Raw genomic sequence first — 14,399 nt, forward strand, 5'->3', positions numbered from 1 at the left:
GGTTTCATTTGAACTTGCGCCTCGCTTTGTACGAGTGTAAACTGGCGTTATCACGGGGAATCAGCCTTTCTTCGCTGTGTTATGGGCGTCATATCTTGTGTTCTTTCTATCATACTGTTGCACAGCGGTTAGTCGGTATGTTTAGTTTGTTATCCTTTTCATTTTTTTTCTTGGTTGCTGCATTGGCTTCGTTATACACATTGGGAAGCGAACTTCGTGGATGAGAACGCCATCTGTGTATGATAATGCATAAACAAGGCCAATATAAGGCTAGGGTTGAGGTGAAGCTGGCCTTCACGCAGCAGTCCATTCCATTCTTGCCGTCCACACTAAATATAAATATCAGTAAAAAGAGGGATTTGGAATCTCAACAAGGCAGCAACCAATCGACATTTATCTGATCGGCGACCCCAAGCGCCGGGGTCGCCCTAAGCGATTTAAATATGATGCCTACCGTAGACTTCCAAGTTTCCCACTCCATCTTCCAAATTCATATTCTCCAATTGAATGTTTACGGTTGCAACCATGGGTGAAATAATGCAAGCCAAGGACATTTCACCATTACCTCTGGATTTGGTAAATGCCGTTATACAGGAAATCCAGAGTAAGTAAGCTACTATCCCCACTAGAAGGCGAACATAAAACTAATTCCACTCAGAAAACCGTCCTATTTTCCTCTACACGTGCCCTTTAAACGACGTCTCGCTCGTCGTGCGTCTCTGTCAGTCCGCATTCTCTGAACCAACGCCAGTATCCTCTGCGCACCTTGCCTGCACTTATGGAGCACTCTACTTTGTGCTGAGGGAGTTCAGATACCTCCAGAACCCTATCTTTCAGAGATTTGATCTCAATGAAGCCATTTATCTAGCTGAGAACAAATTCGATGCTCTGCTTAAAGACTACCACGTTTTGAGCGTGCCTAGTTTCGGAAATGTGCTTGCTTTGACTCTTGGTGTAAGTGCCTATATCAATCAGTTCACGGTGTAGTCTACTTAATCTAGTGTCCTCTCTTTTTCTGCATACTGTAGGCCATGAAAGCACAGAACCAGGGAAGCCCATTCCTCAATTGCACTCTGATATCCGCAGCCGCCAGCCATTGCCAGAGTCTGGGATACAACCATGACTCAGGCCACGGCAACTCCTCGAACAGCCGCCGGCTTTTCTGGTGTGTATACATGCTCGAGAAAGAGGTTTCTATGTTCTTTGGACGTGCGTCAGCTCTCCAGGATGCGGATATCGATGTAGCACTGCCGGTGTTTTCTCACAAGGAACCCGTCGAGCGCTGGGATCGGCTGTTTGAGGCTGGAATCAAACTGGCGAAGATACAGAAACGCATCTATAACGATCTCTATTCGCGGAAATCGCTCAAACTAGGCCAAACTGATCGTGAGAACAAAATTCATGATATCGTGCAGAAGGCTCATCATTTTTATGATAATAATCGGGTACGTGTATTATGCCCTCGGCTTTTACTACGGATTGATAGTTACGTGCCTAGTCTAATGCTTGTCTAACTGCTCCACAGATGTACTACACACTCACATTATCAGACGGTAGGGACCGGTTGCTTAGACTAGCAGGAGACATACTAGAAACCAAACGGTCTGCAACATTAACCATACTGCTCCGGGCACCCAGTTCTTTGAAAGTAGGCCAAACGCATATCAGACCAGAGTGTTTCAAGGCCGCTCGCACTACATTGAAGCTCTACCTACATTGTTCCAGGGCCTGCGAGCTGGGAGGACTTTCGTCTGAGACAGAAAGGTATAGAGACTGGTTAGACTTCACTTTACAATCATTTCTGGTATAATTATTGCATGCCTAACATTGGGACTACACAGGGGTCTCCTATCATGCATCTTAACGCCATTCATTGTAATAACGCTACACGCCATCGCATCCTCAAGCGCCGAGGACATCACCCTCCTCAACGATGTCGTATCAACTCTAGAACAAATCCGGGTTGTTTCACCCAGCAAGTCCTGCGAAAAGCTATACAAACTCACCGCCTCATTCGCTAAAGCCGCAAGCGGGTTCGTTCAGCGTCGCGAGTCCATTCACTCGGTATCTAGGTGGCGGTATAGCCGGCAGGATGATTCACTATCCCTTGCAAGCATGGACAGAGAAGCAAGTACGACTAAAAGCCTGCTGAAGGACCGTCCGGGGTCATCGGTATTTACTCGCAATACGGATGAGGGGTCACTATTTCAGCAGGTTATGGATGAGGATATGCGCGACGTTGTTGGCGGGGACGCGGAGGAGCTGTTTCGGGTACTGGAGGGGTGTACGGGTGGTGGGTTAGTTTCTGTGCTGGACGTTTTTGGAGGAGGGTTTTTGGATGCCTAAAAACTGTATATTTCCACTTAGGCAGCTACGTACATAAATGGTTTTTTTTATGGGAATTCATCTTTATATAAACACAGCACTAAGTACTGACAAACTAGGCAGGCGCTACGGTAATGCAAATTCGAGAAGGCGCGACCTGAGATGAAAGCAAGGGAAGGAGCACCTGGAGGTTGCACTTTCCTTGCAGATATTAGAAACATACACGGCGCGTTTTGGGAAGCTCAATGGGCCGCGGGCGTTGTGTAGGTTAGGAAAGACCATAGCTCTAGATTCGCTCTTGCCGAAAGCATTGCACAAGTAGTTTAGCGAGATCCATAGTGGTAGCACATAAGGCAGGTGAGAAGTACTTCTATTTTGCATTATTTATTTTACAAGATAGTACATATCAAGAATCATAGAGAACGTTAGTATATAAATAACCAATTCAGCCGCCTGCTCTCGATAAATTCAAGAACAGCTCAAACAATTTTCTAGGGTTATGTCTTTTATTGGGCGCCAGCGCCCAGCGTAGGAGGATTAAACGTCTTCAAATTCCTCATCGTCCTCATCAGACTCCTCTTTCTTAATCTCGGGCTCGGTCTTGATCTTTTTGGTCGCAGGCTCTTCATCCGCCGGCGTCGACGGCGTCCCTGTGGTTGTTTGAGGTGCGCTAGTACCAGAGTCGGTATCAAATTCACGCTTAATGCCGGCAGGGGCACTGGTTGGCGCAGATGTACCGCCAACAGCTGGGGAAGCAGTGTCACTTGCAGAAACACCACCGACATCTTCAAATTCGTCAAAGTCGTCCGAGTCTTCTTCCGCACTGCTGGCATCTTCTTCAGCCTGCAGGGCCTTTTCACGCTCCATTTCTGCGTAGTACGCTGCGACCTTGTCATCAAGGTCGACCAGATTAGGCTTCTGGTCTTCCTCCTCCTTGAGCTCGGGTTTGATTTTGACGCCATTTTCAGACTTGACGGCCCCGGCATTTCCAGCACCCGTAGAAACGGTCGAGTGAGTATGCCACACGGGTAGCGCGTTTTGTTTCTCCAGGGCGGCCTTGCGGGCGGCTTCTTCTTTTTGTTCAGCCGCAGACTTCTCCTCAGTCGAAGTTAGCGAGATTTCGAGAGCACCTGCATCGGTCTTGAGGTTGCCGCGGACAGCTTCCTGCTTCTTAGAAGGCACGACAATAGCTGCCCGAGTAGGGTTAGTGTGCTGGTTCCGAACAACATCAATCTTATGATCCCAAGCGGTGTCGAAGTCGTTTGGAGGAATCTCGACGGAGTCAATCTGCTTTAGCAGTTTCAGCATCCCATCCAACTGAGCCATAAGCTTGCTGTTCTTCTCGTGGCCAGTGCGGTCAATTCCCTCGCCGCCCTTGACATCTTCCGTACGCTCAAGAATAGCTCCGCAGTTCTGGCACTCGAACCCATCATCCGAATAAAGACTCAGGACATCCAGCTCCGTCCACTCAGTCCCGCATCGCAGGCAAATATATTCCTTTCTTTCTTGGCTCGGTGTATATTGCAATTTAATCGTCGAGGTTAACTTGGAGACTTTGTACTTGATAGCGTCGACAACAGGGTGCAACGGGATATAGTAGTATTCACGGTTGACCGGTCGGGTTGATCCATCGCGAATCTCAGCTCGTGTATTACTACATTCGTATGACAGGACGCGCTTCTTGTTAGCCTTCTGCCAAATCGGTATCTAATGTTCAAGGCGACATAGGCAAGCCATACACTGCGATTAGGCGGTCTTCGCGCAACTTGGCGCATAGTTTCCGCAGGTCTTTCTGCTGCATGCCGAGGAGGAAAGCGAGGTCCTCCGCATGGAGACTGGCCCGCCAAAGATAGTCAGCATACAAAATCTCCTCAGATAATATTCCTTCCTCCTTCGTAGCAGTCTCACATACACCGAATGAATGAAGAGCGCATCGATCACAAGGATGTGGCGGGTCTCGTAGAAGGAGCGGGCCACCGTTCGGATTAAAGTGTTGGCAAGATCCATGGTGGCTCAAATATGACTCCTATCAGATAAGTAAAGCGAACGGGATGTGAGTGGAAGAGAGGAGGGTGCCGCCTAGGCGGGAGATCTTGATGTTGCGGTTCCTAGACCTGACTCTCAGACAACCGCATATCTCGTAGTTGTTCAAGCACAGCTGATAGAAAGACCGTGAAGTAGGGGAAAAGGAATTTATCGTATGGGAGAGGTTGCAGCCATCCGCCAGTTTCTTCACTGGTAAAAGTGAGGGCGAGTGAATTAAAGGAAAGACTGGTGAATGACGTCTGGGGAAGAAAGGTAAGAAAGGTAAGGTCGAACTTCGAAAGTTCTTGACGCCTGAGGCAGACATTAGCTTGCCTGGAGCGGAATGGCGCAGCCAGCCCCACACTAATCCCTATCAGGACTAGCCTATCGGAGTGAGAAAAAGACGCCGACTGGAAGAAAAAGATGGCAAGCAGCAGTTCACCGATCATTGGCATCAATTCCAATGCGCGCACAGCATATTTTACGGCAGTGGTCAAATCATAGTCTTCTACATACCCGAGGAACCTCGAGAATCCTTCGCTCACCACCTTCACACCGTCTTCCATTCTTTTTTACTCGTCGCGGTTGGAACCACAGCACCAAAATACCATGGACAATAACGCAGGAAGAAGTGAGGGATCCCAAGATGCTGATCGCAAGCCTAAAAGAAGGGATATGGGTAGATCGGAGTGGAGGTATGTTGAGATGCTGGAGAGACCCTGCAATTGTGCGATTTGAGCTAACCGGGCAAGTCGCTCAATGCCAGATAAGAGAGAGCGCAACGAGCGAGCTGAGCAAATAAAACGAAGGAAGCTTGACAACGGAGAGGAGATTGTTGCTCCTGTCTATGCTACCGAATTCTCCCAGGAGGACATCGAAAGCGAGCAGCGACGCCCAAAGAAGAAGGTTGCCGTGTTGATTGGGTACTCTGGTACAGGGTACAAGGGAATGCAATTGTGCGATATACATAGCACCCCAAACTATACTACTTAATGCTAACCAGCCATAGGAGTACTACTGAGAAGACAATTGAAGGAGAGTTATTTACCGCGTTCGTCGCTGCTGGCACGATTTCCAAAGCCAACGCTGCCGATCCCAAGAAATCGTCTTTCGTCCGCTGCGCGCGCACGGATAAAGGTGTGCATGCTGCGGGGAATGTTGTCTCCTTGAAGATGATCGTGGAAGACCCCGACACTGTCCAAAAAATCAATGAGAAATTGAGTTCTCAAATTCGGGTTTGGGACATTCTAGTCGCCAACAAGTCATTCAGCAGCTATCAGATGTGCGATTCGCGTGTGTACGAATATCTTATCCCGTCACATTGCTTTCTACCTCCGCATCCCAGCACCTACCTGGGGCGAAGACTAGAAGAATATGCCGAGAAAGAAGGCGACTTGGAGGGATACAAGGCGCGCCAGGAAGAGGTTGCGACATACTGGGACGACGTCGATAAAAATGTCCTTCGGCCACTCCTTGAAAGCTTTCCTGAAAACATCCGCAAGCCGGTCGAGAAAGCGCTGCACATCGAGGACGAAGAGGATGTCCAGGAAGCCGAGTCAGCAGAGGCTGAACAGGAAGCGCAAAACGCCCCGGCTACCGAAGCCCCGTCCACAGAGAAGTCAGCAGAGCCCTTGAGTCAGGAGGAAGTTGCATTCAGGAAACAGATCTATGAGGCTGTCAAAACCGTCAAGTCCGCTTATCTAAAGGCAAGACGATCATATCGCATCCCTTCTGCACGCCTCGATCGAATTCAACAAGCCCTTGATAAGTACACTGGAACGCGGAATTTCTACAACTATACAATCCGAAAGACATTCAAAGACCCCTCCGCTAAGCGTCATATAAAATCATTTAATCTCAACCGCGAACCTATCATTATCAACGGTACTGAATGGCTCAGTCTGAAGGTCCACGGCCAAAGTTTTATGATGCACCAGATTCGCAAGATGGTCGCCATGGCCACAATGGTTGTTCGGTGTGGCTGCGATCCCGAGCGTATCGTGGAATCCTATGGTTCTTCCAAGCTCGCGATCCCTAAGGCGCCGGGACTTGGCTTACTTCTTGAGCGCCCTGTTTTCGATGTCTACAACAAGAGGGCAGGTGATCTCAAAAAGGATCCTATTGATTTCAGCAAGTATGAAAAAGAGATGAATGAGTTCAAGCAACGTGAAATCTACGATCGTATTTTCAGAGAAGAAGAGCAGACCCATGCGTACGTTGACCCCTTGAAAAAAGCTCGATGGCATGACACTAATTAAAGTTGCACAGCTTCGCCTCGTTCTTCAACCACATCGACCACTATGCTCAAGAGGAGTTCCTCTATGTCACATCAGGCGGTGTTTCTGCGGCCAAAATTGCCCCTGCACCTCAGGAGCTTGAGGATAATAAAGATGACGGATCTAAGCCTAAGCGGAAGTCACAGCGAGACGCGCTGGCCGAGGTCGAAATGGAGTCCGAAGATGAGCGTGGTGGCGAGGAAGAAGGCTGAATCGTCCCCTGGAGTAGAGCCCCAGCCCTATAGATTATAATGCATAGCCAAAATCTCAAGGATGTTGCGTTCAAGAAAATCTCTACCTCGTTTAATATTCCATGTTCAGCAGGCCTCCATACCAAATCAACAGCACTGAGGTGCATGGGTGCTAGCCATGACGATTTTATACTTCCGGAGTTTATGTCCTTGTTTGAGTCACAGACCTCGTATGATCACTCTCTCTGTCTTCTCACTTGTAAATACTTGTTTCTCTCCATCCTATTCATTTGTATCTCTGTATCTTCACTTCTGCCGGTATCTCCATTCATATTTGCATACCCACATCCATATTTACTTTCTCTTCGATTCATACAACTCGTATCGCTTCATCTATTCGGACATCTAATCATACGTTTCACCTCTTGCTCTCTCCCATGAAACATTCACTATCTTTTTGGATAACTTTCGTCACCAACAAACGTCCTCAAGTCTCAGGATCACGGTCTATAAAGGTACGATACACAGAGTAAGGCCGTGCGGTTCTCTCCGACAGCATTAAATACTAGTACTCAAGCAGAGACATCCCGAGTGAAGGAAACCCCTGCGTTTCCCTCTATAGGGGAGCGTATCAAGGATCAACCCAATTTATATCCAACTAAACACTACAACACCAACATAACCATGGCGGCCAAAATGGGATCCGCACAACTCGGCTCTCTCGCCCGCCTCCCACCAGAGCTCCGGCTATCTGTCTACGAAAATGCTGTGTCTAGCGGCACTGCGCCAGCCCTCATGCGCGCAAGCCGGGCCATCTACAACGAAATCAAACCTCGAATCTACGACACGATCGATATCCATGTTTACCCAGTCCTGGGCGATCCCTTTATCCGAGTTTCCTTCCGCCGTCTAGCAAACGCCAGCTGGTACTTCATGGAGGAAAGCGACTGCTTCCGAGGCCGCGGTGGACTACACGATATCCCATACAACAGTTTTAAGAACACCCGCGTGAACATCTACGCCCGGGACCAGAAGAGCCTCGGCCAACTCGCATACCTGTGGGTGAAGATCGAAGACTTTGTAGGGATCTTGTGGACTCAGCGAACCCTCAAAAACACGAGGCTCGAATTAAACTTGTGCCCCTATAAAGGGCATGTTTGGACTACTCCCCAACAACAAAATCTCGAAGAGCTTAGGGCTAGTTACCTCCGCAACCCCCTCCCACCGTCTAAGACTCGTCCTAACCCCTTCTTGATCGTCCCGTCGCCACGCTGGGACACGGACTTCTTCTGGATCCCCTTCACTCGGCTCTACAAGAGACCTAACTGCCAAAAGCAGCTCTCCGATGGCACAGCCCACAACCTCAAAGAACTCATATGGTCTATTCAGGCCTTCTTAGGGAGCGCGGCAGATGTAGTTCAGGAAAGAGAGGCGGAATGGCTTCGGTCTCGGGTACTTACGTGGAGGACTTTGAAGTATGTTCAGTGTGGGGGTCCACTACCCCCGTCTTTAACGGTTCCGATGATGAATGCAGAGTCGGAGCCTGAGTGTTTGGCCATGTATCTACCTCCTGTGTTGAAGCTCCTTTTGGGTCCGAAGAGCGTTGGAAAGGGTAGATGTTGAATTTGCTCGTTTTCTTTTTCTTTTTTTTTCTCTGCTTGTGTCTTCTTTTGGAAATTTAGTGGTCATGCATCCTGGTTACTCTCATGTCCTGTTTTGTATATATACCTCATCACGGCTGGGTTGGTTCTGAAATATCTCTCTCCAACTAGATGCAGAAGTAGCAGTATTTACATCTAATGTATTTCTGGAACGGGCCTTCTATTGGTCTTAAAAATTCCAAAACTCGTCTGTTCTGCAAAGCTCACACCATCCGCCATATTCCTTATTTAATGTGTGAATGATCGTATTGAATGAGGTCCATTGGACGTAGTCATCCTATGCCTTAGAACGGGCCATGACTTTACCAATACATTGCCAGAATAACTATATTATAAACAGGGTATTAGAATTCTATCGGTGTATCCACCACCACTCTACAGCCCTGCATAACCCCCATAACTTCCCTCACAACGGAAGAACAGTCCGCAGCCCCTTCGCCAACCGATGGATCTGGTCCGCATAATACGTCTGCACCCAACGCGTTAGCCAAACTCTTAGACGAAAAGAAAGAGGAAAAAAAAGGAAAGAAGAAGACATACAGACTCTGCCCCGGCAGAAACAGCAACAATCGGAATCCACTTCGCCCAAAACGGCAGAGTGACCTTGTTCAGCTTCAACTGCGCTTCATCCTCACTAAGACCTTCATCCAAGAACAGTCGCGGGAAAGCAGGGTCGACGGCTGCAGGTCGCCCAATGCCGACGAGATCGCATGCACCTTGGGAGAGGGCGTACTCGGCGCCAGCACGCGTGCGGAACCCGCCTGTTAGCATGAGGACGACGGAGGGGTACCGGCTGCGCACGGCGGAGGCGAATTCGAGGAAGAAGGCCTCTCGGGCGATTGTGCGCGCGGACTTTTGGTGTTGCGCGCCGCCGCTGATCATCTATTCTCCGTATTCTTGTTAGTTTGGCCCTTTTCCTGAGTTCGTTCATCCCTCCCCTCCGGGGAGAGTCTAGTTAGGTCCGTAGAGAGAGTCCTACCTTAGGATCTTCGTAAGTCCCGCCACTAACTTCAAGGAAGTCAATGCCTGCTTCGGCTAGGAGACCTATTTGTGTCATTGTGTCCTCGAAACTGGAGGAGTTGTGATCGGCTGAGTTAAGCTTTATGCCGATGCAAAATGTGGAGGGGACGACCGAGCGGATTTGGTGGATGATGTCGAGGACGAATTTTGCGCGCTTTTCGGCGCTGCCGCCGTAGGCGTCTGTGCGAATGTTGCTCTATTATTCTGCCTGAGTATTCAGTTCTTTTTTTTTGTTAGGCAGTACTTATAGAGTCCATACCTTGGGGTTGAGGAATTGGTCTGCAAACTGTTAGCTGTGTAACTTGCACCAAGGTTGTTGGTTGGTTGTCATACCGATCAGATACCCATGAGCACCATGCAATTGAATGCCTGAAAACCCAGCATCGGCCATCAATCGGGCCGTATCGACAAACTGTCGCGTAACGAGATCGATATCGGCCTGCGTCATCTCTCTCGGTGGCGGAAACATAAACCAGCCCAGCCAGCGCTGCGTGAAGCTATCACCCATGTCTAAGGGAATAGGGCTAGGTGCGATCGTTGAGGCAAACATCCCCTTGCGACCTGCAAAGCGCATTGACTGCCGACCAGGGTGGCAGACTTGGACTACCGTCGGGGTGCCTTGTTCCTGGGCTGCATCGGCGTACTTCTTCCACATCGCGACGAGGTCCTTGTTGGTTTCGGCGTCGGTGTATTCGCCTGACAGTGCAGGGTCAAAGGGCGTTCCTAGGTGGTTCACGTCGACTTGGACATTGCCTATTTCGCAAGTTGTATGCGCATTAGAAAGCGGCCGCAAACGTGTTGGTCACGCAGAGAGGCGAACCTGTCAGGACAGAGCCCCAATTGCCCTTAGCCCATTGGCTATAGACATTGAGGAGCTGCGGAGTAGGGATATTTGAGAACCCGGCCAAACCTTCGGCCATTGCGGCCTGCGCAATGTCAGTACAGGTACAGAGTATTCGTAGTCAGTGCTACACGGGATATTTTTGGTGGGGTTCTACCTTGACGAGGCGGTTAGAAAAAGTCAGCCCACATGGGAGCTTCACAGAATCACCCAAAGACGCCATGCTGGATAGAAAAGGGTTATAATTGACGATTCAAAGAAAGTCATCGAGGACAAGCCGTCGAGATATACGATAAGAAAGCTCCGCCCCAGTCGGCTCGGGGCCACACAGCCGAGGTTTTCTGGCCCGCTCCACTTCCACACGCGGGTGGATCCCAGGGACAACATCTTTGATTCGCAATCAATGGGCTCAGATTGATAATGAGGAATCAGCCGTTTCGAATCATGCAGAAGGCGCCAGACGCCGGAAGCGCGCCCGTCCGGTCCCCGTTTCCTGCGGTGGCAGAGCATCCGGATATCCGCCCTCGGATCGCTGTCGTCCGGACCGAACCCTGCAGATGCCAAAAAGAGGCACCAGGTCCACCGTTGGCGACCCCAGAATTCAGATCTTTGTCTCTTGCGGAAGCTTAAATCCTGCTGCAGAACTGAATCTGCGAATCAGGCGTGGAACCCTGGCCCTGTACCTGAGCCCCAGGGCCCGTTCGGTGCAACCTGGAGCTTCTCCACTCGAGCTGCTCGTGCATTGCGGCTCCCACTGTAGTTGATTATTGGTTGCTAGCATGGTGCTGGATCAGCCATCAAGCCACACTTCACACTAGCCAGTGGCCACCGACCAGAGTCCAGACTGCCAGGTGCAGGTGGCTGGCGTGGCCTGGTCAGGAGGGGTGGTGGATGATACAGAGTGTAAGGCGGTGGACTTGACGTACGCGAACTACAAACGTACGAAATACATAAGGCACGCAATATTCATAAATCATCCGATTTTATTCAGAACCCGCCGTTTTTTAATGAGCTAACTAATCCTATCCAGAATCGGCATGCAACAATATAAAGATGGCATTAATGATAGCCGCAATCGGCGAAAGGATGGGGTATACAAGAATGACGCGCATCCTTCCAGGTCAAGGAGCGTACCAACGAGACAAAAACGCGCTTCAAATCAGAATTGGGCCAACCTGGACAAGCCAGTATTAGAATCGAGAATAACGAGAAATGCGTGCAACACCGGTTAAGCCGTGAATCACGGGGAGATAAAAGGAGGAAGAAAGAGGAAGGGAGCAAATGAGTGTTGTCGGTTCTTACAACTTAGCATCATCTGCGGAACCATTCAGACCGATCTGTTGAGGGGCTCCTAGGCTAGACAGGATAGCACCAACTTCCCTCTCAAGGGAGTGGACTTCGGAGTGAGGGTCGTACATGCGACCCTTGATCCAAGCATCAAGGGCTTCATCATCCACTGTGCGAAGGGTAGCCTCGCGGTCAACCTTGTCTTCTTGAGCGGCACGGATGACGTTTCGCGCGACGACAACGCTGACCTGACGAATGCGGGTCAGGTCAGGGTAGAGGAGTCCCCGTTCAATCTCTTCTGCAGTGAGAGCCTTGGAGAGCGCCTCACCCGAAGCATAGATCATGCTGTCGGTAACCTTGACGGCCTTGGACAGGATGGTGCCGAGCCCAATACCAGGGAACACGTACATGTTGTTACCCTGCCCCGGGTAGTGCATCTTATGCTCGCCGGCTGCGTTGGTAAAGGACATGGTGGGAAATGGGGAGCCGGACGCGAAGAGAACACGTCCGTCGGTGTTTGTCACGGCAGACTCATAGTCACACTCGGACTTAGATGACGGGTTGGACAGAGGGAAGACAATGGGGCTAGTGTTCCATTCCGCCATCTTGCGGAGGATCTCTGGGGTGAACACACCACCTAGGGTGGAAAGACCCATGAGGATGGTCGGCTTCACATGGTCGACAACGTCCTCAAGAGTCTTGAGCTGTTGACCTTGGTTGTCTGACCGGGCGAAGTAAACCTTGTGATCGGCCAGCTTGTCGCCACGGTCAGCTGTCACAAGCCCCTTGGTGTCGACTAGGTAGAAGCATGATCGAGCTTCATCCTCGGTCATGCCCTCGCGCATGAAGAAAGCGACGATCTGCTTTGCAACACCCACGCCAGCACTTCCCGCACCAAGGAAGACAGCACGGTGATCCTTGCAGGGAAGGCCAGAGCGCTTCACAGCATTGATGACACCACCGAGGATAACAGCACCCGTGCCCTGGATGTCATCGTTGAAGCAGGTGTAGACATCCTGGTATCTTTCTAGCGCAGGGAAGGGATTCTTGAAATCCTCAAACTGAATAACAATGCTGCAAGTTGCGAGAAAAACCCGTTAGTTTCCGTTATCGTCGGAAGAAGTTGGGGTGATCGTGGTCTATTGACGACTTACCCGGGCCAGCGCTCGGTGAGAGCACCCATCAGCTCGTCCAAGAATTCCCGCTCCTGATCGGGAGTAATCTTATCGTGGCGGCTACCCATGTAAAGCGGGTCTTCCCGGAGAGCTTTGTTGCTTGTGCCCAGATCTAGAGTCAAGGGCAGGGTGGCTTCGGGTCGAATACCTGCACACGAAGTGTAGAGAGCCAATTTACCAATAGGAATGCCCATTCCATTGATGCCAAGGTCACCTAGACCGAGAATTCGGGAACCATCGGTGATGCATGTGATCTCCACGTTGGGCTGTGGCCAGTTGGCGATGACAGCAGCCAAGTTACCCCGGTCTTCCCAGCTAAGGTACATGCCTAGTTGAAAGTTAGAATCTCGGTCTTAACTCGGCGACATGTGGGTTGGGGAACTTTGAAACTAACCTTCCGGCTGTTGGTAGATCTCGGACCACCTCTGACAGGCTTCTCCAACGACCGGGGTATAGATGAGGGGAGTCAATTCCTATTCGACCATTAGTTCTCTGATCGTCACGAAAATGCAAGAGCTCCGATGCAGCCCCGAGATCTTACCTTGAGATGATCTGTAACCAAGCGGTAAAACAGGTGCACATTGTTCTTGCGGAGAGTGCTGAGATAGAGGAATTTGTCGATTGCTGTCTGCTTCAAGCCCAGCTGAGCGAGACCTATAGTCTAGTCAGCAACTCTAGCCACCTCCACAAACCCCAATACCAATATTACATACACCTTGTTTTCTGGACCTCGTAGCTTTCTGCACGGGGAGGAGTCAGACCGTAGGTGCGGAGGTACTTGCGGATGTAGGGCGGGTTGGCGGTGTCATAGTTTTGTTCACTAATCGACAAGATATCGCATTAGCAGCCAGTTCAAGTGTATAGACTAAGTATGCCAGAAGGTAGCGTACATTGGACCATTGTGGTTAACATGGGGGGTCGCATGGACCGGACGGGTTTGTTGTGAGGGAAATCGAGCCATTTTGGAAATCTGAGTCACAGAAGCAGCAACACTATGGCAGCGAGGACCAAGGACAGCAGAAGATGAAGATACGGAAAGATGCAATCGAGATGCGGAGGCCAACGGCGATGGTCTTGTTTTATGTAGTAACGTACGAGACACTAGCACTGAACGCCCCTGAGGAGTAATCCACCGCATTCCGAGATTGCAAAGTCAAGATGATGACCCTGCGAGCTTCAAGGAGGCGGCCGCGAGTCGGGACTATGAACTCAGAACCAGGTTGGAGCTGTGACCAAACGATGAGTCTGGGGCCAGGAATCGGGAAGACTCGGGGAGTAAAGAGCCAGTCAGGGAGGTCGGGATCGAAGCGGTGGGTATTTTGGGGGAGACAATGGTTGCATGGCAGCGAACCGTTTTGGTTTTTTGGCTGGAATTGATGGGAACAACGAAGCTTTGGGCAAATGAAAAGTGTTTGGCGCGGCCGTGGAGAAAACGGGACGTTTCCGAGAGAGCCTTAGGCACCTTAGGCCCCTAAGCCTCCTGTGGCAAGTCAAGCTGCAGACGAAATGCGGAGAAAAAGAAACCAAGGCGCGAAGCGAATAGTAATAATGAGAAGGTGAAGAAGGGAGGATGAGGCCGGAAGAGTGGAGGATTTTGG

General features: G+C 50.2%; 6 protein-coding genes across 6 annotated transcripts; 3 read left to right on the top strand and 3 right to left on the bottom strand.

The window, feature by feature from the left end:
• Window positions 1-525: 525 nt before the first annotated feature.
• APUU_51096S (fungal specific transcription factor domain-containing protein) lies at window positions 526-2,346 on the top strand (the record flags this gene model as incomplete). The annotated part of the gene is made up of 5 exons (XM_041706167.1): window positions 526-604; window positions 659-954; window positions 1,029-1,445; window positions 1,526-1,776; window positions 1,842-2,346. The coding sequence occupies 5 exons, from the start codon at window positions 526-528 to the stop codon at window positions 2,344-2,346; spliced, it is 1,548 nt and encodes a 515-aa protein (XP_041558579.1).
• Window positions 2,347-2,862: 516 nt separating this feature from the next.
• APUU_51097A (putative transcription factor TFIIE complex alpha subunit) lies at window positions 2,863-4,332 on the bottom strand (the record flags this gene model as incomplete). Its single annotated transcript, XM_041706168.1, has 3 exons — window positions 2,863-3,979; window positions 4,065-4,160; window positions 4,238-4,332. The coding sequence occupies 3 exons, from the start codon at window positions 4,330-4,332 to the stop codon at window positions 2,863-2,865; spliced, it is 1,308 nt and encodes a 435-aa protein (XP_041558580.1).
• A 627-nt stretch (window positions 4,333-4,959) lies between these two features.
• On the top strand, window positions 4,960-6,838 carry PUS1_1 (pseudouridine synthase PUS2; the record flags this gene model as incomplete). Its single annotated transcript, XM_041706169.1, has 4 exons — window positions 4,960-5,045; window positions 5,103-5,306; window positions 5,360-6,562; window positions 6,619-6,838. The coding sequence occupies 4 exons, from the start codon at window positions 4,960-4,962 to the stop codon at window positions 6,836-6,838; spliced, it is 1,713 nt and encodes a 570-aa protein (XP_041558581.1).
• Window positions 6,839-7,501: 663 nt separating this feature from the next.
• Window positions 7,502-8,440, top strand: APUU_51099S (uncharacterized protein; the record flags this gene model as incomplete). Its single annotated transcript, XM_041706170.1, has 1 exon — window positions 7,502-8,440. The coding sequence occupies one exon, from the start codon at window positions 7,502-7,504 to the stop codon at window positions 8,438-8,440; it is 939 nt and encodes a 312-aa protein (XP_041558582.1).
• Window positions 8,441-8,884: 444 nt separating this feature from the next.
• APUU_51100A (NADH:flavin oxidoreductase/NADH oxidase family protein) lies at window positions 8,885-10,562 on the bottom strand (the record flags this gene model as incomplete). The annotated part of the gene is made up of 7 exons (XM_041706171.1): window positions 8,885-8,947; window positions 9,019-9,360; window positions 9,458-9,694; window positions 9,758-9,777; window positions 9,832-10,251; window positions 10,319-10,424; window positions 10,497-10,562. The coding sequence occupies 7 exons, from the start codon at window positions 10,560-10,562 to the stop codon at window positions 8,885-8,887; spliced, it is 1,254 nt and encodes a 417-aa protein (XP_041558583.1).
• A 1,075-nt stretch (window positions 10,563-11,637) lies between these two features.
• Window positions 11,638-13,939, bottom strand: APUU_51101A (uncharacterized protein; the record flags this gene model as incomplete). The annotated part of the gene is made up of 6 exons (XM_041706172.1): window positions 11,638-12,700; window positions 12,781-13,129; window positions 13,196-13,274; window positions 13,343-13,455; window positions 13,515-13,621; window positions 13,692-13,939. The coding sequence occupies 6 exons, from the start codon at window positions 13,937-13,939 to the stop codon at window positions 11,638-11,640; spliced, it is 1,959 nt and encodes a 652-aa protein (XP_041558584.1).
• Between the last annotated feature and the right edge of the window lie 460 nt (window positions 13,940-14,399).

Source organism: Aspergillus puulaauensis, chromosome 5, assembly GCF_016861865.1.
Source record: "Aspergillus puulaauensis MK2 DNA, chromosome 5, nearly complete sequence".
Taxonomy (NCBI): Eukaryota; Fungi; Ascomycota; class Eurotiomycetes; order Eurotiales; family Aspergillaceae; genus Aspergillus; species Aspergillus puulaauensis.